Source organism: Pseudonaja textilis, chromosome 2 (assembly GCF_049901715.1).
Source record: "Pseudonaja textilis isolate UNSWEBS1 chromosome 2, rPseTex1.2, whole genome shotgun sequence".
NCBI lineage: Eukaryota > Metazoa > Chordata > Lepidosauria > Squamata > Elapidae > Pseudonaja > Pseudonaja textilis.
Genome location: NC_141991.1, coordinates 182,365,225 through 182,389,567, shown reverse-complemented (window position 1 = coordinate 182,389,567; position 24,343 = coordinate 182,365,225). Strand labels below are relative to the sequence as shown.

At 36.4% G+C, this 24,343-nt stretch overlaps 1 protein-coding gene across 2 annotated transcripts in view; it reads left to right on the top strand.

The window, feature by feature from the left end:
- FOCAD (focadhesin) overlaps positions 1 to 24,343 on the top strand; it is a 140,125-nt gene that overhangs the window by 34,728 nt on the left and 81,054 nt on the right. For both annotated transcript variants that reach the window (XM_087926563.1, XM_026718356.2), the window contains exons 12-15: positions 5,464 to 5,568; positions 9,520 to 9,621; positions 13,048 to 13,178; positions 14,675 to 14,801. In XM_087926563.1, coding sequence (XP_087782689.1) covers positions 5,464 to 5,568; positions 9,520 to 9,621; positions 13,048 to 13,178; positions 14,675 to 14,801 — 465 coding nt within the window. The remainder of the gene's footprint in view (positions 1 to 5,463; positions 5,569 to 9,519; positions 9,622 to 13,047; positions 13,179 to 14,674; positions 14,802 to 24,343) is intronic.

Genomic DNA, 24,343 nt, shown 5'->3' with positions numbered 1-24,343 from the left:
AGTGCGAAGCAATGAGGAAGGGGGTGGAAAGAACTCTTGGGGGAAAAAAGGTTGAAGAGTAAATGCTCATTTAGCATTGGTAAGGACATAGCCTTCCTTTCTTTATGCCAGAAGTTAAGAGGTAGCTTTTGCTGGATTTTAAAAACCTATAGTCGAGTACAACAAAGCATCAGAAACCATTGGCTTACGATCTTAACATAATTTATGAAGTAGATATTGGTATAACATTGCTAGCTGCTTTACAAACAAATACTTGTATATTTATCAATAGATCCCCGCTACCAGTTTAATTCTCTCTGTGTATTAGGTCCCAGAGAGAGATTTCTAATTTGAGTGTTTTTCGAGGATATCCTTAGTTAGATTTTTAAATTGTGTAGCTGGTGTGCAAATGAAGTCAAAGACGCTGTCACAAACTTTTATATTTACATATAGCACTTAGCAATAGCACTTAGACTTATATACTGGTTCACAGTGCTTTATAGCCCTCTCTAAATGGTTTACTAAGAGGCACATCATTACATCATAAGGTAAATCACAGAGAACACCAAAGAAAAAAGGCAGGGAAAAAGTGAAACTCCACTTTCAGACCCATAGCAACCAATCAGATTGCCCTCATGCAGGAGCCAGCACTCTCCAACCAATCGACTATAACTGTGCGTTCTGGCTCATTGTACAACCCCACTGTTCAAGCTACTAAATTTAAATATATTAACATATCTCTAATGATTTTTTTCCAGTTGGAAGTAACTGTTAATTCTTGTACAATTGAAAATTATAGGAATAGCCTAATGGCTTTGGAACCATATGGCTTTTGGATGCTTAGTTCCTGTTTCTGAAGTTATGCTAATTTCAAATTATTATCATATGAAAACTCTGAGTTCAAAGAAAAGTTGTGTACATCATAGTAAGCTGCTAATGTGATTAAAGATGCACTACAGAGAAAAAGAAACCTTCCATAAAAATTGTTCAAAGAAGCATCCTTTTCTGGCAAATAAAAACAATATGGGTTTGTGAGAAATTCAGGACTGCTTCGACCAAAGCCTATTTTGGCGCACTCCTCGTCTGCACCTGGACTGTGCTTTATTTAGCCTAATAAATTTCATCCCTGATTAGGCACCTACAATCTCCTGGCTCCAGTAAGATAAAATAGGATGAGGTTGTCTGTAAAACCGATTTAACAACTAACTTGAAAATCTTTGGGATGGGTACATTTTTCCTGCATGCGAAGGTGCATGTTTTTTTGTTTGGTGCTGACCCACCACTCCTAAGATCTGTGCCTTGTTTGAATTTGATAATTTTTGTTTTTCTCTATCATACACATGATATTACTTCTTTTTTTCTGTGCCACTGCAGTAGTTCTGCTTTCTTAATTGTTTTTATACCTTAATGTTGACCTGGCTCTTTAAAATATAGCCACTTTCTGTGGTTAATTATTGTTAAGCAGGGGTAAGATTTATAGTGCAGTTATGCTATTTTATCTTGAGATCAGGCTATGAACCTCGCAGGGAATATGGTCATATCGCACAAAGAGGTAGAACTACAGGACAAAATTTTGATGGGAGTAGAAAAACAAAACAAGTGAAGTTAAGCATACTGGAAATTTAATACCTATTTTAGCTCTTTGGATTTTTCTTTTTCTTTTTGAAAAGCAAAATTATACTGAAAATCAATTATTTGCCTCCACATTTTAATGATGTCATCTAGGAAATTGAAAAATAAACAAAAAGCATTGAATAGACATAAGTACACTGCCATAATACTTTATTATTTTTTTTCAACATTCCTGCCTATAATGTATAATTGGTGAGTATGGCAGATTATAGGAGGCTGGGAAAGAGATGGAAGGGGACATTAGCATAAACAAAGGAGATGAGTCAGTTGTCATCTTTTCATGACCAGCCTAGGTAGATACAAATATGGGAAGAAGCATTTAAAAGTATTCAAAGAGACTTAATTAAGTTCACTACAACTGATACCAGGAAATTATTATTACAGTTTTTAAGGTTTTGCATTTACCTTGAGTAGCATTAAAGAGATCTTATTCGAATCTGCATAATTCTTGCTTCCTTGATTTTGCTGTGCTGTGCTGTGCAAAACAAACTAAGTTGTATATGTGGGTATCAACAGGCAGGCTTGTCAGTATAGTTTTACTCATGTTGATAAATGCCATGTGGTATTCTTAGCAGGATTAAGGAGTTCTAGAAATTGGTCCATTTGAAAGGTGACCTCATATGTCAGTGACTGACTCTGATTTTAGCATTAGACTTACCATGAAGAAATTTTTTGTAAAGCAGCAATGTCAAACTATACATGGTTTAAATTTGGAATCTTCTTTCTACAAAGAACAAATCTATGGCTCTTCCTCATAAATCCTTCAGTTAAATGAATCAACTCTGCCATTTCAAAATGCAGCAGAATATATAATTCTTTACTTACCTAGAGCTGTGGAATTTATGATTTTTTTCTCCTGAAGCATGCATTGCTACCACACTGCTATTGAGTTAATAGTATCTTGCTGGTATGTAAAAATTATAGCAGATATGATATTTTGGTTAAAATAAGGTGAAAATGAGGAAATTTGTATTAAAATGTACTCCCTTTTATAGCATTATTATTTTATTATGCTTATTATTATGCATGAAGAGCATATCATTGAATCTGATGGTTTAAAAATCAGAATACCAAGAAGACTTGAGTATTAAATTTGAGTACAAAATATAAATATCTACAAAAGTATTATTAGACATATTTACTATTTTAGTCTTTATTAAAACTCTCCCATTTAATGTAAATTTTAGATCTAAGGTGTAGAAATGAGAATTAAGTCATATAATTTATTTTCAAAGCAATATTGTAGCCTAAGAAACTAGTTTAGAAACTAAAGATGCTTAATTTATTTCCAGTTCCAGCAAAGTGTAAAAATGCAACCATTTGGCACAGTGGAAATAAATGTTGAAAACACAGCTTGAGCAAATACTGGAAACATTATGGGGATACTCAACTTTTGGGGTTCATCTTAATTTTGAAAGCTTGGTGGATTTTTAAATTTATCACAAAATGATGAATATGATAGAATTTACAAAATAGCAAGCAATGAGAATGGGCCAATCACAAAATGTCCTTTTTTAGAAAAGGCAGACAGAAGGAAATGAAAGACAAGTAACCTGCCAAAAACCTCATTACAAGAATATGTCTAAGTCTGTCTTCCAAGGACATTCAGTTTTTTGCTCCAGTGAAATACACTCATGTTGTAAGGACAAATTTCAAATTTCCTTTTCTTTTTCTCTGTCAATGAGCCAACTCATCTCCACTTTATTTTCCTAGGATACATATTCATAAACCAGATCAGTGTGTCTGTTTGTGTCTTTGAGCAAGATTCAGAGTTTCACAGAGATTCAACAGGGAAAGAAAATGAAAACATACAAGTGTTGAGGCAAAGAAAAGAAAAAACTCTAATCCCAGGTCGAGTCCCATTTATTCACCTGCTAATCCTCACAACCATGTTTTTTTTGTCCATGGCAGAAATTGACATCTTTTTTGATCAATCTACCATCTTTTTTGGCCTTCCCTCCATTTCTCTGTATAACCTACTCTTTATGCTTCAAATCCATACAAACTCAAGTGTAGCCGGGTTACCAGGAGGGAACAACTAATCAAGAATGCTACATAGCCTCTTTCAAATTGCAAATAAAAAATAACTTCGTCATCATTGACACATTTGTCAAACCCGATCGCATTGCAGACTGTACTGTGATGTATCGTGATGGTTTTTGCCTTTGCAGAGTCAGGTGGATGTGGCCTGTGTAGGCCAGCATGCAGGATGCCAGTTTGACAGGTCTGCATTACATTTATTTTAAGTATATTGAATTCACCACTGCCAGGCAGCAATGAATTGAATCTACTACTGCTGAGCATTTCAAGTTCAAAAATTGGTTCAGAATCAACCAAATACTGTATATTTCGAATTCAATACAAATGAGATATGCTGAAGGTTGCTACATTTGATTCTTTCCAACTCAATGGCGTGCAGAATAACTTTTTGAAAATTGAACAAAATAGGGTTACATTTGGCATGGTTGGAAAACTCAAGGAAAGAAAGTTAAAAAATGGTCCAAATTGGCCAGAGGTTGAAGAGTTGGGGGGGGGGGAAATATCTTCCCACACAATATATATGAAGAGCAAACTACAGTGTTGCGGACTCCTCCCTCCCAACTTCCCCTTCCTCTTTTCCCTACCTCTCATTTCTTCTCCTTGTCCTGAAGTGGCATTATTATTAAAAGGGTCTGAAACAACTCCAGATGTTGTGCATGTCATGTTTTCTGCAGATTTTTCAGAGCTATATATGAGTAACTATTACATTGTTAAAAAAAAAAAAAAGAATACTGTATTTCAAGCTTGGCATGTCCAGAACAATTATAAATGGGGAAAATGCTAATATTTATTTTTAAATTTTTTAAAATGGAACTGAAAGATTTAGACTGGTACATAAATTCCTGTCTGAGAGACTTTTATAATCAGCTCCTTAATGTAGAAGCATTTTTTTCATAGAATTCAATGGTTGTCTTCAACTACAGTATGATCCTGGGTAAAGATTTAATTGGTTTAAGGAATTCCCAGCAGGTATTAATAGACATCAGCTCATATGCCAAGGCACCTTTTCCCTTTCAATCTGAAGCACCACTGCACATCCCTTTTAATTAATATAATCCAATTCATAAAAGAGGAAATAGTTGAGGAGTGCTATTATGGAACTGCTGGAGGGTATGAATGCTCATGGGAACTATTATAGTTTATTACTGCAAGAATGAACCATCCTAAGTATTTAGCTTTATTTTCCTTCAAAATAACCTTCCTTCCTTCCTTCCTTCCTTCCTTCCTTCCTTCCTTCCTTCCTTCCTTCCTTCCTTCCTTCCTTCCTTCCTTCCTTCCTATAGGAAAACGTTTTGAAACATTCCCTTTAATGGCAGTTTTGTTATCCAGATTAGCAAATGTCAAATGTTTAATATTAATTCTGGTACGTTTTGAACAACCAAGCTTTTTAGAAGTAATCATAGATATTATAAATCTTGCAAATAACAGAGAAGGTTGTATTTTGCAAAAATGGAAGCGTACAACCTGCAAATTGTCCCAGACATATTAGAAGGCAGACAGGAAGAAGAATGTGTGAAACTGAGACCTATTATATGTTTTAACATATTAAAATATAAATTGTCATAATATACAGATACTTTCTACATTCTATTGCTTCATTGTCAAACTTTAGTTGTAAATTCTCTTTTTTTATTTTGCAATATAAAGTGCAATATTTCACAGTAGCTTTTTATTTCCTTTGATTGTTTGTCTCAACCCTGATTCTGTTCTGAAATTAGGGAAAGTTAGCACAAAAAAGCTTCTATTTATCTGTATTAGTATTATATAAGTAATATAATATGCAAGTTTTAGATCGGTTGCTTTTATGTTTAGGTGCCAAATCTGATTCCAGTTCTGATGTTTAAATTGGGAAGACCACTGGAGGCCACACTCTGCCGGGACATCTTGTATACCTTACCTGCTTTGGGAGTTCATAAGGTCTGCACGAAAATATAACTTCTCTCTCATATTATTTACATTAGGTGCAATTACTTTCAATGCTGTGGTTATTTTCCACAGGATGTGTGACACTTGTGATAATGTTGAAAGCTATAACATTGGGACCCATATTCCTATGCCTGAATCTTATACACAGTTTTGATTGTACAAATTAAAAATGTTAACTATAATTGTCCCAATTATTGGCCTAGAAGGATATTTTGGTGGTTTATTTCTATACTACCACAGTCATCCTTGGAATGTGCAGTTACATGGCTCAAGACAATTATGGCTATATACATTGTGAGTGATTCCTTTTAAGAAGGTACCATGTAAAGGTACAAAATGTTATTCTGGTGCAGAGGTGGTTCAGCAGGTTCTGACCAGTTCTGGAGAACTGGTAGCAGAAATTTTGAGTAGTTCAGAGAACCGGCCATTACCACCTCTGACTGGCCCTGCCCCCATCTATTCTCTGCCTCCCTTCTTTTGTTGCCCTTCACAGGAGAATGTAGCTGGAATGCAGGTTAGTGGGGTAGGGAGGGAATGGGATTTTGCAGTAATCTTCCCCTGGAGTGGGGTGGGAATGGAGACTTTGCAGTATCCTTTCCCTGCCACACCCACCAAGCCATGCCACCAAGCCATGCCACACCCACCAAGCCACGCCCACAGAACTGGTAGTAAAAAAAATTTGAATCCCACCACTGTTCTAGTGGCATGGAAGAAGGTGAAGAAAATGTACTTTATAAATAGATTTTAAAGCAGTTATACACAAGAATCAGAATGGGGGAAGAATTCAAATGATGTCAGGTAGGAAATGATGAAGAAAAAATAGTAATAGGGTTGTTACCTTGTAATTTATCAAAATACAGACAACTGTAACAGATTACCAGACTGAGCCAGAGAGAGGGGTTAAATGGATCATCAGTCTCGAGTCCTTTGATACCCACAAGAGTTCTAAGTCTAGCTCACCTTGAATTCCATTGAGTGTTACTATTGCCAATTTGCATTGCCCATTAATAGTTCAAATTCTTGTACAGAGCTAGCATGGAATAAATTTGTACTCGTTTGAAATAGCCTTGTTCCTGATTTCTTGTGCCCGACACCAAGCCAGCTATTGATTAAATTGGCAGGTTCAACTTAGTTATAATTATTTATCTTTAATAATAAAAGGTAAAAATCAAATAAATACATCCAATGAATACAAGTTCAAATAACAACTCTACAGGTGAAACTCGAAAAATTAGAATATCGTGCAAAAGTTCATTTATTTCAGTAATGCAACTTAAAAGGTGAAACTAATATATGAGATAGACTCATTACATGCAAAGCAAGATAGTTCAAGCTGTGATTTGTCATAATTGTGATGATTATGGCTTGCAGCTCATGAAAACCCCAAATCCACAATCTCAGAAAATTAGAATATTACATGCAATCAATGAAACAAGGATTGTACATAGAACAATATCGGACCTCTGAAAAGTAGAAGCATGCATAGGTACTCAGTACTTGGTTTGGGCCCCTTTTGCAGCAATGACTGCCTCAATGCGGCGTGGCATGGAAGCTATCAGCCTGTGGCACTGCTGAGGTGTTATGGAAGACCAGGATGCTTCAATAGCGGCCTTCAGCTCTTCTGCATTGTTCGGTCTCATGTCTCTCATCTTTCTCTTGGCAATGCCCCATAGATTCTCTATGGGGTTCAGGTCAGGCGAGTTTGCTGGCCAATCAAGCACAGTAATCCCATGGTCATTGAACCAGGTTTTGGTGCTTTTGGCAGTGTGGGCAGGTGCCAAGTCCTGCTGGAAAATGAAGTCAACATCCTCATAAAACTCATCTGCGGAAGGAAGCATGAAGTGCTCCAAAATCTCCTGGTAGAGGACTGCGTTGACCCTGGACTTAATGAAGCACAGTGGACCTACACCAGCAGATGACATGGCTCCCCAAATCAACACAAACTATGGAAACTTCACACTGGACTTCAAGCATCTTGCAGTGTGTGCTTCTCCATACTTCCTCCAGACTCTGAGTCCTTGGTTTCCAAATGAGATGCAAAAGTTGCTCTCATCAGAAAAGAGGACTTTGGACCATTGAGCAACAGACCAGTACTGTTTTTCTTTAGCCCAGGTAAGACGCTTCTGACGTTGTTTGTTGTTCAGGAGTGGCTTGACAAGAGGAATACGACATTTGAAGCCCATGTCCAGGATCCGTCTGTGTGTGGTGGCTCTTGATGCACTGACTCCAGCCTCAGTTCCCCCCTTGCGAAAGTCCCCAACACTTTTGAATGGCCTTTTCCTGACAATCCTCTCCAGGCTGCGGTCATCCCTGCTGCTTGTGCACCTTTTTCTTCCACGCTTTTCCCTTCCACATAACTTTCTATTAATGTGCTTTGATACAGCACTTTGGGAACATCCAACTTCTTTTGCAATTACCTTTTGAGGCTTTCCCTCCTTATGGAGGGTGTCAATGATGGTTTTCTGCACAACTGTCAGGCCAGCAGTCTTTCCCATGATTCTGACTCCTACTGAACCAGACTGAGGGACCATTTAAAGGCTCAGGAACCCTTTGCAGGTGTTATGGCTTAATTAGCTGATTAGAGTGGGACACTTTGAGCCTAGAATATTGAACCTTTTCACAATATTCTAATTTTCTGAGATTATGGATTTGGGATTTTCATGAGCTGTAAGTCATAATCATCTCAATTATGACACATCATGGCTTGAACTATCTTGCTTTGCATGTAATGAATCTATCTTATATATTAGTTTCACCTTTAAAGTTGCATTACTGAAATAAATGAACTTTTGCACGATATTCTAATTTTTCGAGTTTCACCTGTATGCTCATTCAAAATACTAAATATGGATGGAAAAGAATTATTATTTAAATAGCACCAGCACTTAGACTTATATGTCACTTCATGGTGCTTTAACAGACCTCTCTAAGCAGCTTACAGAGTCAGCATATTGCCCACAACAAATGAGGACAATTGGGTCCTCATTTTACTGACCTTGAAAGGATGGAAAACCTTGAGCCCACTCAGAATTGAACTCCTAGAGTGAGCAGTGAGTTAGCCTGCAGTACTGCATTCTAATCACTGCGCCACCTTGGCTCTAAATAATAATAATATAATATGTTAACTATAGCTGTCTTGAGAGCCACTTTGATGTAATAGTAGAAGTATTAAATTAAGACTAGGGTGATAAAAGTTCCAGTCTCCACATAAGCATTTGGGGAATGACAGAATTAGTCTCTCTCTCTCTCTACCTCTCTCTCTCTCTCTCCCTCCCTCCCTCCCTCCCTCCCTCTCTCTCTCTCTGCACAATTAATTTTACAGGTGAGGAAAAATCGGAAGAGAGTATGTTATGTGTATTGCATTGAGTTCTTGAAAGAAAGGGTGGATGTAGCACTTAGTAATAAGTACATCTTATTTAACAATTCATACTTTCAGTTCACATCTCTGAGTGATTTAATCTAATTCCAATGTGTATAATGAATATAGTCACATGTCATTCTTAAGTCATATGTAATTTTTAAACTAAGAATATATCATTGTTTATATTTAGCAGAATAACCTTTTAATGGTTCATTTGCATAAATTTATAAAAATATTGTATGTAAAATTTCCACAAATTAGTTAGTATCCAATATCCAGTATAAACACCATGTCTACTCTTATCTTGTAATGAAAATGCAGATTATAGTTTATAAATAAAGCAAATGTGGGATTGTTGGCCAAACCTCCAATTTTTACAACTCTGCTTTCTGCTTTGTCAGCTTGTAATACTAAATTTTGCAATCAGTCAAATTAAAAATTACTTGATTACTGATTAATGTCTTAAACAAGAAGAACATATCAGTGGGTCTGGAGATAGTACAAAAGTAATCTCTCTGGATTTATTTTACATGATAAATGAATGTTCAAGGAATTGCATTTACAAAAAAAATATCTTCTAGGTCTGTGTTGCACAGATTTTACGTGTGCTGCAGGTGTTAGGAAATACGCCAAAACTTCAAGCTGTTACATTACGTCTGATGACATGTTTATGGGAAAAACAGGTAAAGCTTTGCAAACTGTTAATTTTCACTTTGACAAAAATGCTTAACAGTGTCATTCATGGGTGTACCAAGCCCTACTGTTACAAACTTAAAAAGATGGAAATATAATCTTTTCTTGAAAACATCTTTTTGTTTAAGTAGTTGATATACGTGCTGGGAGTTTGGGAGGGCTACATATAAACTGCAGGTTATCTTTCCATAATATAAACTCCTACCTGAAAATTAGTTAAAATATTGTGTACAGGGATCAGTAACTTTCTTCAGGTATGCACCCTCTTTTTTCATCCATTTTAATCCATATTGGAGAGTTGGAAAAAGTGATATAAAGGGGCTTAAGATCTTCTCTATCAGTGGGTAGTTTTAAAAAATTGAACAGAATTGATTGTGGGGTAAAATAACATTTGGTGCTGAGAAGCAGCTGGCAAAAGAACAATTTTTTTAAAAATGCCCGGGATCTGTCTGAGCAACATAGTTTTAGTTTTAGTAGTAGTTTGTCGTGTACCACTGAATCAAAGGCTTTACAGAAGTCTATGTAGATTGTGTCTATTGCTTTGCCCTGATTGAGTTGTGTAGTCCATATGTTTTTGCAGTGTAAAAGTTGCAGATTACAGGATAGTTTTTTTCTGAAACCGAATTGTTTATTGGAGAGTAGGTTGTTTGTCTCTAAGTGGAGGATAATGGATTGGTTAAAAATTGATTCCATGACTTTACAGGTGACGCAGCATAGGGAGATTGGTCTGTAATTTTCAACTAGGCTGGGGTCTCCCTTTTTGAAGATGGGGATGACTGTGGCTTGTGACCATAGGTTAGGCAAGGAGCTGGTCCTGAAAATTTTTTCAAAGATTATGCTTAGAGATTTGGCTACGGCACTGGATAGCTTTTTTAAGAAGTAGGCACATATTCCGTCCGGCCCAATAGATAGAGATGGTTTTAGATTGCGCAGTGCTTTTTCAACCATGTCTTCTGTAAAATCGATATGTATTAGATCATTGTAGTTTTCTGTGGTTCGACTAGGAAGTACTGGGCTTGATCCATTGCTGTTTACAAATACTGAGCCAAAGAATGTGTTAAAGAGGATTGCTTTGATGGTGTCATTGTTGCAGTCTTTGCCATTAGGTCCTTTCAGGGGTGGGATGGACCTTGAGTCTTTTAGTTTGTTGTTTACAAAAATTGTAGAAAGCACAGGTAGAATTTGTGCGTAGAAAGTTTTCCTCTTGTTTAATGTGATACTTAGTGCATTCAGTTTTTGTCTGGTGGCATAGATTTTTATATCGGCTTTTGAAGTTGGCAATGTAACCAGATTTGTTTTTCCATCAAAGTGATCTATTTTTGGACTGAAGCTTCCTTATTGTTATGGGTAATCTGTTTTTCCTGGTTTTGGGAGTTGTTATTGGTACATATAGCTTGATGGCTCTTTTGATTTCTAGTAAGAATATGTTGTAATGGTCTTCAACAGTATTGCATCCAGTGACTAGAAATGGCCCATCAAGGGAAGAGAGATAGTTGATTATAAGATCATAGTTGCCTTTTTTGAAGTTATAATTGGGGATTTTGTCATTGTGATGATTTTTGTGTGGACGTATGTTGAGACAAAAGTCAATCATGTTGTGGTCACTGTTGGAAAAGGAATTGAATTCAAACTATTGCAGAAGATGAGATTGAGGCAGTTGTTAGGTCTAGTATTGTTGGTTATTAGTTGTTCCAGTCCCAGATTTGTTACAGCATTGTAGAAGGTTGCATTTATGGGTTCAGTTGTACATTCATTTAGGGTCCAGTTAATATGAGGTAGATTGAAGTCACCAAGAAAGATAACAGCGTGTGGGCAGGATGTTGCCCATGTTAGTAGTGTATTTAGCTTGTTTACATGTTCGATGTCATAATCAGGCTCTGTAACATAGTAAGAACCAAAATGTGATATTTAAGGTGAGTTCACAGATGATGGTCTCAGGAAGAGCAAGTTCTTGGGTAACTTGGATGTTTTTTAGATGTAAGGACTTTATAGAAGATAGCTACACCACCTCCTCTACGGATTTCATGATCGGATCGGTAAACATGATAGTTTCTTACTGAGGTAATGGAGTCAGGGAGAGATGCATTGAGCCATGTTTCACAGACAAATATGTCGAATTTAGCTGTATTTAGTAAGAGGAGAAATTCAGGTATTTTATTTACAAGGCTTCTTGCATTGAGTAGCTTGCATTTAAGGCCAGTTGCAGTTTGAATTGAGGTAGTTGACAGAGTGCATGGTGATGGTGGGTGATGGTGGATTGGTTGAAGTAGGTTTGGATGCTGAGTTGTGGGTTATGTGACTTTCTTTTGATACAGTCTGCACGGTAATTAATGTACAAGTCCTCTCCATTGTCTAGATGATTTTTGAGTTCTGTGCATAGTATATAGGAGTGGGCACATTGCTGTAAGGTTAGGTCAGGACGAGATCGGAGGTTTTTATGGTTGGTGTTGTTTTTGGCGAGTGAATTTATAGTATAAATGAATTTATGTTTGCTTAATTTATTTTTGCAAATGACGCTGCAGAAGCGTGGGGCCACAGGGCCGTCTCTGTTTTTGAGCTCTTGGCCAATGCGAGAAATGTCAAGTATTTCATCAGGGATATGGTTGATGCTTAATAGTCATTGATGATATTGTGAGCAATTGTGATATCATTGTCATTGATGTCCTCTAGACCAAATAAGATGGTGTTTGGACGTTTCCATTCGTGCTCAACAGCTTCTCTGATGAGGATTGGGATATCATTATTTGTTGGATTTATGTTTTTTTGTGGATTAGGTTGCAGTTGTTGGTTTGTAGCTATTGGATTAGGTTGCAGTTGTTGGTGTGTAGCTATTGGATGTTCAGGTTTTTGTGTTGTGTCTTCTTCTTTTTTTTCAAGGTTAGTTAATCTTTCATTTAAAGTGTCCAGGGATGCTACTATGGTGTCAAGCAGTTTGCTTGCTCAGTTCTTCACAGTGCCTGTTTCGCACAAATACACCTGTACATACAAATACATGTGTGCACATGGGATGAGAGTTTATACACACAAATGTTTTCACTCTCTTAAATGAAAGAAAAATCAGAGGCCTCCTATAGTAGCCGCTAGTAAAAAAAAAAAACTTGGAAAATTTCAGAAGGCCTACTTTATGTCCTTTCCCTATGTTTTTAAAAATTATGCCAAATTTTGTCAAATACTCTGATATCATTGCATGAAATCCTGTGAGAGCTAGTATGATTATCAAGATATCATAGGTTTAAGGATCTCTCTCCCTCCGTCCATCCCTCCCTTCCCCCCACTCTCTCTCTCTCTCACACACACAAAGTTGGTGTGTGCAGTTATTGCCAGATATTTGAAAAATAGATTAATAAATAACAGTAGGGCAATAAATGTCACTCTCTAATCTTCTATTTCCTTTTCTCCGATCAAAATGTGTTTAGGATCGAGTTTATCCAGAACTGCAGAGATTCATGGCAATGTCTGAAATGGCTTCATTATCTGTTAGTAAAGACACTCAGTGGGAGAAGTTGATAGCCAAAGCTGCTTCTATCAGAGATATATGCAAGCAAAGGTAAATGTTAGGTTTCATATATTAAATTAGCTTGCGTTCTTCTTGGCTTGATCATATGTATTGTTTGTTACTATTAGAATGTTAACTCTTTGTTTTTTGGCAAGGGTTCAAGGTAAAAGGGTTTTGAACAATATGGTCAAAGTTTTTGGGGCTGGTCTATTTATACCATAATTTCCATTCCTTCCTCCCACTTCCCCCACCCCTTTTTTTCCTTTAAACTGATACAAGCTTATCAGTTCTAAAATTACGCTGATTTTAGTTCTTTAATGCTCCTGTGTCTACTTGCATTTTTTGTGGAAAAGGGAAAAAAATCAAATAATGTATTTTTATACTGATAATATTGTTAGTAAGGAGTATGGCCTAAGAAAGGGAATCATAATAGCCTAAAATCTAGGTGCTATAAAAACGTTGAACGGGCTAGCCTTAATGTATGTGTTATGATTCTGTGTCCTTGCTTCCCCAAACTTTATGTACCGAGCTTCAGGTTCATCTTTTCCAGTTTCAACTTTATCGTCTGTTTCTGTTGCAAGAACATTTGGTTTGACCATTGTGTATCTTAAAAGGAATACAGTATCATAAACTCATCTGCTTTTTCACAGTATTCCTTTATCTCATTTCCTACTGTCCTAGGCCAAACTGTTTTCAATTGATTCAAGCTGTTTCAAGATTTTTAGCATTTGTCTGAAAAATTGGTTAAGATCTAACTAAATCCTTAATGAATCTGTCATGTCTGAGAATGAAGTCAATTTATTTCATGCCTTTTCTACAAGTTGAGCTGTCACTATTACTGAACTTAACACAATAATGGTTTATTGAATAAGGTTCAATAGTCAAGCTTACATTTATGTTAAACCACAGACAAGTGGTTAGCATCACATTTTATACTAATGTTCATTTTAAACTGGATTCTTTAAAGAAACTACATAAATACAGAAGAAAATATGAAAGAATAAAGGAATATAATTCAGATGAATAAACTAAGAATTTTAAAATATCATGGAAGATTATAGTTTTTCTGGCTTGAAGCATTTTTATGTTTTCTGTTATGCTAGAGATGGTGAATTATGCCCTTCTAGCTCTAGATAAATTTCAGATTCCAGCTGCCCCATTCATAATGGCCAGTGCTTGGAATGGTAGATTAATAATATATGGATGGCCACAGATTACTTTCCAGAGACAGAGTATGCATGTAGATATGTGTGTGTTTTTATCCCACCTTTATTATTTTTACAAATAACTCAAGGTGGCAAACATATCCAATACATCTTCCTCCTCCTAGTTCCCCCATACAGCAACTCTATGAAGTGAGTTGGGCTGAGAGAGAATGACTGTCCCAAGATCACCCAACTGGCTTTCATGGCCAAGGTGGAACTCCCGCTTTCTAGCCCGGCACTTTAAACCACTAGAACAAACTGCTACAGATTTTGGCATAGCCATGCAATTATGTTCATTTTATATTAGTTCATAATTACATGAAAACTTTTGTATCTTGTTAGGCCTTACCAACATGGGGCAGATATGCTGGCTGCAATTTCTCAGGTACTGAATGAATGCACAAAACCCGACCAAGCCACACCTGCTGCCTTAGTTTTACAAGGACTTCATGCACTTTGTCAAGCTGAGGTACTATTTACTGAGTTCAGAGGGCTATTTTTCTCTTTTATATATTTCATGTTTTATCCATCATTCCTTCTAATAGTTGTTGTTAGAATAAAATCCCATATTTCATTCCTAGTAAATAAGATTCTATTTTCCTCATTCACTAATCTTCTAGTAACTGAAAGTAACTAGAGAGTTGTAGTCAAATCATATTTCAGTCATTGATGGACTGGCTCTGAAAAGTGTTGTTCTTGATGTATACATTGCAATTGTGCCTTGAATTTATTTTGATTCTGGTTTTATGTTGATGTCCTAGGACCTATTTTCTCCCATGCTATTAGAGGGGTAGAATTGTAGTACCTGAGATATCAGTTACAGCAGTATTTAGGTTTCTTCAATTCTTTTGTTAGCTAGTAATATTATTGGTTTTGCAGAATAGAAGCAAGTGGTAGCTTTGTCTGGGAGGGAAGAGAATATAAGTGAAATGAGGAAAATATTCCTTAGGATTGTGATACTGTTGGTTATATGGCAATGAACATGTTTGGATGTAAGCTGTTATGGCATCTAGGACCCTATGGCACCTCATACTGTGGATGGTATAGTTGGAAACAAATACAGGGGAATTCCGAATAATGAAATAACATGATGCTAGGGGCTATTGCTGCTCTTTATCATTATAGTTCTATAGCTAGAGTTCTATAGCAAGAACTCACAAATAGAGAATGTATAAAAGTAATAGAAAAACTGTGGAGCAAGCACTGAATAGTTTATGTCCATTGCAATGGTAGAAGTCATTTACATTTTCATTGCACGTCCTAAATTATTGAATCCATTCAGAAAAAGCAAGTTCAAAGCACCACACAGCCTCTCCTACTTCATATGCAGGCATAACTCTTATTATTTTTTTTGTATTTTTATGACATCCAGTGAGTTTTTGCAGATGGCTTAGAATTAGAACCATCAGTGAAACATAAAGGTACAGTTATACGCTATAAAAGAAGAAAATGGAACATTAAAGTTTCCAGTAGCAGATAATATAATTAACTAATCCTCTGAAATAGCACAATTTTTGACAGTTAAAATGTAAGAACTTAAATAAATTTTATAAAAGTTTTAAAATATGGAATGGAAATATGGTGTGGAAAATAAAAATGTTAGAAGAACTGCAAAGACAGTTTAACAGCCCCAGGATAGCTTTCTGTAGCTTATGTATCATAATCAGAAAAACATTTTTCTTTTGCAGCCACCTACTAGTCTTTATAGTAGTGGTACCAGGAGAACAGCCTCTAAATACAATTTTACATTAGATACCTCTGATATGAGGGAGAGAGATTTCAATTTTAAGGAAGGAATTTAATGGAGAAACAGAAGTGCTCGAAAAGATATTTTTTGCAATTGATGCTGAACTATGAAAAACATCTTTTAGTCTTAAAAATACTACAATGTTGCTGATGGTGATGGCCCTCAGGTGATGGGAGTAGGATTTATTTTTCTTCCAGATTTAGCTTAGAAGTCGATGGAGTGGTGGCTCAGTGGTTTGTTGAGCTTGTTGTCTGGAAAACTGGCAGCTCCAGTTCGAGACCTGTCACACAATGGGATGAAATCAGAGGTGGTATTCAGCAGGTTCTGACCAGTTCTGGAGAACCAGTAGTGGAAATTTTGAGTAGTTCAGAGAACCAGCAAATACCACATCTGACTGGAGACTTTACAGTATCCTTCCCCTGCCATGCCCACCAAGCCACGCCCACAGAACCGGTAGTAAAAAAATTTGAATCCCACCACTGGGTGAAATCCTGTCATTGTCCCAGCTCCTGCCAACCTAGCAATCCAAAGACATGCAAATGTGAGTAGATAAATAGGTATCACTTAGGTGGAAAGGTAACAGTGCTTCGTGCTGACCACATGACTGTGGAAATGTCTTCGGACATCACTAGCACGATGGCCTTAAAATGGAGATGAGCACTGCTCCCTTGAGTTGGCAATGACTAATAGACTAAAATCCACAGGAATTCCTTTTTTACCTTTAAGTGGAAATAACAGGAACATTGGAGAAAAGAGACCAAAAAGAGAAGTTGTTCTTTTTTATTAAGGGAAACTAAAACTGACTTATCTGGACTCAGAAACCTGGTTAGTACTTGTATAGGGGATAATTAGAAAATGATGGAGCTGTAAGATATTTTAGGAAGTTGAAAAGTATCGTTTGAGAAGAGAATGGCAAATTACTTACGTACTATTGCCAAGAAAGATGCATGGCGTGTATCCCTGAAGTCATGCAAAAATCACACTCATTTTACGGGAAAGCATCTATTATAGCTGATGTATTGAATAAGTACAGTACTTTGGACTTCAAGAAAACCTATTTTATTAAACTCAGAGCAGGATTCGGTGATCAGAGAAGCTAATTAGAAATGGAACTCCGAATTTTAAAAAGAAATACTAAAAATACAATTGCAAACAATTTCATTGGGAAAGAATATGAATGACGATAGAGACTAATGTGAAAGCCCAAAAGCCACCCAGAGTCATGTGTTGAGACATTTGTTGAGATACATATTGAATGATTGACTGAATAAATCTCTTAGTGAATATCTGAAAAGAAAGAGACAGATATAGGAGGGTTGTGCTTTGGATTAAGAGACAAAAAGATGCTTTGAAGTATGTGTGGGCTTCAGTTTGTCTGAGCCTCAGTCTCTTATCCTTGAGAAATGTTAGAGAATAGATGACGTACTAGAAATTGAAGGAAGCAAAACGCCTATTTTTTCAAAAGGGAGTAAAAAGATCTAGGGAATTACAGACCAGGAAGTCTGGCACAGATAGCTGGGAAGATTCCAGAGCTATCAATCTTGAATACTATGAAGTATTTAGCAGAACTTAGCACGGTTTTATCAAGACTTGATCTTGCCAGACAATAATATCATATTATTATTTTGGGAGGACAACTTCTTTAGTAGATTGTGATAATACTATGGATTTAATATTCCTTAATATCAGTGAAGCTTTTTATTTTTTTTTACAAAATACCTCATGATGATTTTGTTAGCAAGTAAGTTAAATGTTAGACAGATGGTATGATAATAGAATGGATAAATAGCTAAAAATAACAAAATTAGGATTAACAGATATACTTAGAAATCAAATGCACAGATACAGGATGGGAAACATTGCCATACATGTTGCTGTCCACGAAGAGCATCTGAAAACCTCAGCTGATACAAAATTCAGTGGTGCAGGCAGTTTTATGCCCACCTATATCAGTTCATGTTACACCACTGCTCTGTGAGTTACATTAAAGTTTAGAGAAGGGTAGTAAAAATGATTAAGGAACTAGAAACGAAATCCAATGAAAAGAAATTAAACCTGTTGGGCATGAGTCTTGAGTACACTTCTAATTCTTGAAAGGATGTCATAGAAAAGATGAAGGCTGTTCTCTATTATCTCAAGGTGGCTGATGAAAGAATAATAGTTTGAAATATGAGAAAGAAGATTCCAACTGAATGGAGAGAAGCAGTCATAAAGGCCAATTACTCAGAAAGGTGGTGAGCCTCCCATGAGTGACTGTGTTGCAACTAGAAAGCTTCTGTTGGAATTGGGTTGTGTTTTTCTTAGTTCTGTGGTTCTTTGATTGTACCATGTTAAGAATGTCTTTAAAGGAGAATACAGTAACGATCAACACTGGAAATCAATCTTGAATCTGAATCTCACAGAATAACCTGCAACTTTTAACTGCTTTTTTTAACTGCAATGAGTGTCCTGTACTAAAATATAATATCTTATATGAAATGCAAAACACTGTTCATGAATCACTCATATGACTCCTGAGTATTTGGCTTGCTATCAGTAAGCTACAGTAGCTAATTCTTTTTGGGTATTTAAATGATATACTTCATAAACGATACTTACAGTATTCTTTGCTTTCCATGTCAAACCTGGAAAACATAAAGTAGTCCTTGCCAGACCACATTTGTTAAGTCTTGGCAAATCCATTTTTTACTGGAATAATTCAACAGAAGCCAGCATATTTTCTGTGAGCCTGCATGTCCTGGTCTATAATAGATTTCATGTGGGAACTATTATCAGGGAGGCCAAGATTCAGAAATGAAAAAGCTAAATTTGTGTGGTATGTGTTTATAGTCTTTTCTTCCGTGGAAGCAGTTTTTTTGTGGTTTATTTCTTGATCCTACATTTATCAGGCTTTGACCAGAGAGAAGACATACAGAAAGGTAAAAATGAAGCGAGGCTGACAGAACAGAATACAATGGAAACTATGATGATGACAAATTACATTACCTAGTGAATTTGACAACAGGAAAAAAAATGTTTCTTGGCCGTTCTTAAAATAACTTTGCTATTAAAACCTGAAGCAATATATTTTTGTACATTAAGCAGTTTCTTGGGTTGAAAAATCTTTTCCTTGGAGACTAACAACCTACTCTTATGAGGTTTATTCCATATGCTTCCTGACAGGCACAGGTAAACATAGTAAAATTCAGAGGTGCCATTCAAAAAAAGGCATAGGGACAACTTTATCTTCATATTATTCAGGAACACCAATAATTCTGGATATTTTGAGGAAGAGAATATATTATCACAACAAAAGCTGATACAGACAACTTTTACTAATGTGATTATTTCACTTTTTAAAATATTGGATATCAAATAATCTTGAATTTGAGTAAGAAAGTGAAGTATAGGAATTAAAGCTTTTCAAGTGGCATTTTAAATGATTTTAAGAACTCAGGCTCTTGGTACCAATAGACTATAACCTTAAATGACCCTTCAAAATGCCTCTTACATTTTTTGGACGATAAGTAATAAACCAACTTCCTATACTTGTTATTAGTGGTATCCTTTTAGGTGTAACATGTCTGTCTTTCAAGTAATAAATTACTAGTTATCAATCTGTTCTTAGCTATACATACAGTAGTTCTTCCATAATCTAGTACAGGTAGTCCTCAACTTACAACCACTCATTTAGTGATCCTTCAAAGATACAACAGCAATAAAAAAGTGGTTTATGACAAGTTTTCATACTTGCAGCATCCTCTTTGTCATGTGATCAAAATACAGGCACTTGGCAATTGGAATGTATTTATGACTGTTGCGCTGCCAGGAATCATGTAATCATCATTTTTAATCTTCCTACCCGACTTCCAATAGGAAAAGTCAAAGGGAGAAAGTCAGATTCGCTCTGAGGAAAGAAAGTCCTTATGGTCCAACCAGCAAGGTACAAATCTGAGTTGGTAAACTATAAGTCAAGTGACAGATTCAAGGGAAAAGCAAGTGACAAGGGGAGAGGAAATCCAAGGTCCAAATACAGCCAAGCAGGCTTTGCTTCATAGGTAAGAGCTGACTTTTAGATGAGTTCTCAGCACTGTCTAATGTAAGTGAGCACAATAAGTAAGCCATGCTGAGATTCTATCCAGTGCACCGCTCTAGAACAGTCATACCTGTAGTGTATACCTTGACTTAAAACAGGTTGCTCAGCAACAGTCCAAAGTTTTGACGAATTTACCTTGAGGCTAGTTACGTTCCCAAATCGAAGTTCCAACAATCAACTCCAGCCAAAACCAAATGTTGGGCACTCATCAACATTTTTTAATTAATTTTTTAAATTTGTTTATACTATGGCATACAAAGAGAATACAAAAGTAAATAGTAGGGAAGTTAAGGGAGGGAAAAGGGAAATGGATAGTGAGGGAAAGCAAGGGGGGGAAAAGGCATTTGACTTCCAACTCCTTTGGTGCAGTAAAATAAGTCACTCAACAACATTGGCTGTATTCACAGTAGTTTGCAGTGTTATGAGGTCACATGATGGTGTTATATGATGGTGTCAGGCTCCGGACACACTGCAACATGCGCCGGAGCCCAACAACGATGTCGGGTGGCAGGAGGAACTGCTATTTACCTCGATGCCGCCCCAGCCACCCCTATGGACAGACTAGGATGATGTCATCCGGGGGCAACAGGGCAATTGCAGCAGGCTGGGAATGGGTGGCAGCTACTGAACCTGGGACTGAAGGAGAGACGAGCGATGGCTGACGTTTGGAGGAGAATGGCCATGGTGGTGGATAATCTGGGCACAATCACGGGATAATAAGGAAGGATACTAAGCACACTGGTGAAGGGAGCTGCAGATTGGTAGATGTTAGTATAACAAAGGACCAGAAGTTAGGCAGATTAGATGAGTGGACGGGGCGGAACTAGGGTATTTAAAGCACTGAGAGGCAGTGGCTCTCAGTGCTGGCTTTATTTGGAAAAGTCCTTACTCGCTGTTGCATTGTTTTGGTTGCTGGAATAAAGCAAAGATTACTCCAAACTGTGAGTCCTGGCTGCTTTTTCCAGGTGGGAGACCAAGAAACCAGAGGCAGCCGAGAGATGGTTTTTCCAAAATCTGGCACTTTTGGTTTTGGGCAAAAATGCCCATAGTGAATCATTTACTTAACAAGTGCCGCAAAAAAAAGAATGTAAACTTTGGTCTTGTCACATGTCCAGCTTGTTTTATAGCCATTACAATTTAAGATTGTGATGGGCAGACTCCCATAAATTGGGGATTATATACAATTATTACAAGCCTCAAGAAGAGAAAAACCCTCACTGCATTGATATTGGTTCATTTTGACAAACTGATGGATTTCCTTCACAACAGGCTCAAGAAAATATTGTATAAGAGAACTTTCTCTGTGTTACAGGGCTTATAGGCTATTTCCATCAGAACTTACTCTGAGCAGAGTATAATTTCTCCTCCATCCATTGGGGGTAAAAACAAAAGGCAGTATACAAGGTATAGTTAATTAAAACACCTTAACTATTTCCAGTTGCTCAAGGGATTTTTTTTTTTTTACTACAGTACATTATTTCTTGGGACCTGTTTGACTTCAGTCTGAGTTGTCTCTTCTTCCTTTCCTCTTTCCCTCCCTCCCTTTCTTCTTTCTCCTCCTCCTTGATATTTATACAAATATATGAATGCCATTTTTAGGAATAATAATAATTTGACTCTCAATTGAAGTATTCACAGTTTTGTAAGGTCTGACAAGAGTTAAGTCCTCATTTTTCCAATTTTCTGCAAAGTGATACAGAATGGTCACATAGAAGAAGGTTAATATACTATAAAATACATTTCAGATCTTCATGCAGGTTAGAATAAATTCGGAAAGTACTTATTACACTCATATAAGCCCACTGTATTTTTTATGATCTTTGTTGCTAACAGAAAGGTATATTAAATTTTATTTTCCTTTATGCAAATAGTTTCACTAACAATGTACTCTTCTATTCATGTCCATTCTCAGCTTTGGCAAGGATAATTAAAGCATTTTCTGGTTGAAAGTGTATATCAAATCAGTGTGTTCTTTGCACCAAAGCATAAAAAAAGACACTGTCAATAGTCCTGGAATCTGTGACATTAAATCCTTGTTAGTTCTTAGAGATGGAAATGTTCTATTCATGCTAAAACAACAATAAAGGACGGAACAATAAGCACAAAGTTTAAAACAAACTTACAAAGACTGCTTGCACCCTCAGCCTTTGAACGCTGCCTGGAGTTACAAAGATGCTTTCTGATCAGTTATCGCTCTGTTGTGTCAGAACTAATAGGTGCCCCCATATCGAGGCACAAAACGACTTTCATCTCCTGCGACTCCTTGAGGGTGTTGTGTTCTCAAATAACAGCAATGTACAATTGAGCAATAACTATCCAGACACTGGGCATTTCCTGGGGATTCATGACCGAGAGAAAGAGTTCACTGCAAGCCGTTTATCACAAGACAGAATTGGCTGCTCCCCCGGAAATGCACCATACTAAGATCGTTACTGTAGTGCTGTTATTACCTTTGCATTTGTTTACATTTACCAAAATAATAATTTAGAAAAAAAAGGATAAATTTGATTTCTGTGTAACACGAGAACATTGACAATAGCTAATTCTCAATTTGGTTTCTTTATTCCAGAAAACTTGTTTTGCAGAAAGAGCAAATAAAACATTTGAATTTGAAGTCAAGTGTGTTAAAATAAATTTTATTATAGAAATGTTTCAGTATGGATAGACATTTCCCTAAAGCTAGCCAGAATATATATGATTATATGCTTTAAATTGTGCATGGATTTTTATATTGTATTCCAAAGATATTTTAATAGTGTGGTGCTAAGATACTGCATTTCTGATTGGCTTCACTGTTACAAACTCAGAATGCTGTGTCTAACTTTATTCAATGGGAATATATGTTTGCATATAATGTTGCTGTATGACACATTTTTCATGTTGTAGCATACAATATATTCACCTTTTCCCAGACCAGTATTTTATTTGAGGTAATAATTACTGTATTCGTGCTATTGAATAGAGGAATTATAGAAACATTTCCCTTGATGTAGAAAACAATTCAAGCATAGATCAAAAGTAGAGGCTAACCTTATTGCTTTATAGGAAAAGATATTTAGTATACATTTACCCAAAAAAACAAATAAGGGACACCCATGTTACAAAGTCCTAGGCAAAAAACCATGCTTTTAAAAGAGTGCTGATAAAATGACAGAATATGGTAGTTTTCTACTAATTTTTGTTAGCCCTTCACTTTGTAAGTATAATAGACTATAACTTGTATAGTTTCCAGTTAGTAGATCACTGCTTAGAGTAGTTGGGAATTTTCTGAGGTATACTTCAATATATTCAGAAGGCATGGGAAAAGGTTGTCCTGATTAGACCAATACTATCAAGTAAATAACATTGCTTGAGCAATCACACTGGATGAGCAATTATACAGCCATAAAAGAAGATCCCAAAGTCCTTTGATCTACTCTTAAAATGCTAGGAAAATTGTATGGTATTGTTCAAAAATAAAATAGCATGTAATTCGATATGTCTTGGTAATAGAAGAAGAGCTGACTTTTTGCTCTCATTTTGGGGTCGTAGTTACCTACAACCTGTTTTTATCTTTTGATGCTTTAGTGTCTCTGTTATTGTCACTACGTTTATGATAGTATGCTTTATAATGATTTATTTGATTTGGTTTTACCATAGTTTCCTGCTTTTATAGATTCCATTTTTCTACAAGCTCCTTAGGATAGTGAATATAAATAAATGTGTATATATAAATAAATGTACTGCTTAAATCACCAGTGGATAAGAGCTGTAGTTCAATAACATCCAGAGCAGTGGGGATTCCATTTTTTTTACTACTGGTTCTGTGGGCGTGGCTTGGTGGGTATGGCAGGGGAAGAATACTTTAAAATCTCCAGTCAGAGGTGGGATTTGCCGGTTCTCTGAACTCCTCAAAATTTCCGCTACCAGTTCTCCAGAACTGGTCAGAACCTGTGAATACCACCTCTGATCTGGAGGACTACTAATTATCATCCTTCCTCCAGATTATCAGTTTCAAGATATTCAGACCCTGACCTGTTACCAGTTGCTCTTTTTCTACCATTAAATGTTACCAACCCAGATTAACCTTTCCTTTACAATTCAGGATAAGACCACCTGTTTTTTCTGTGAAACTTGTTTTTTTACCATGATGGTTGTCTACTTACAATCCGATCATTAAACAACCTTCCAAACACTTATTTAAAAAAGA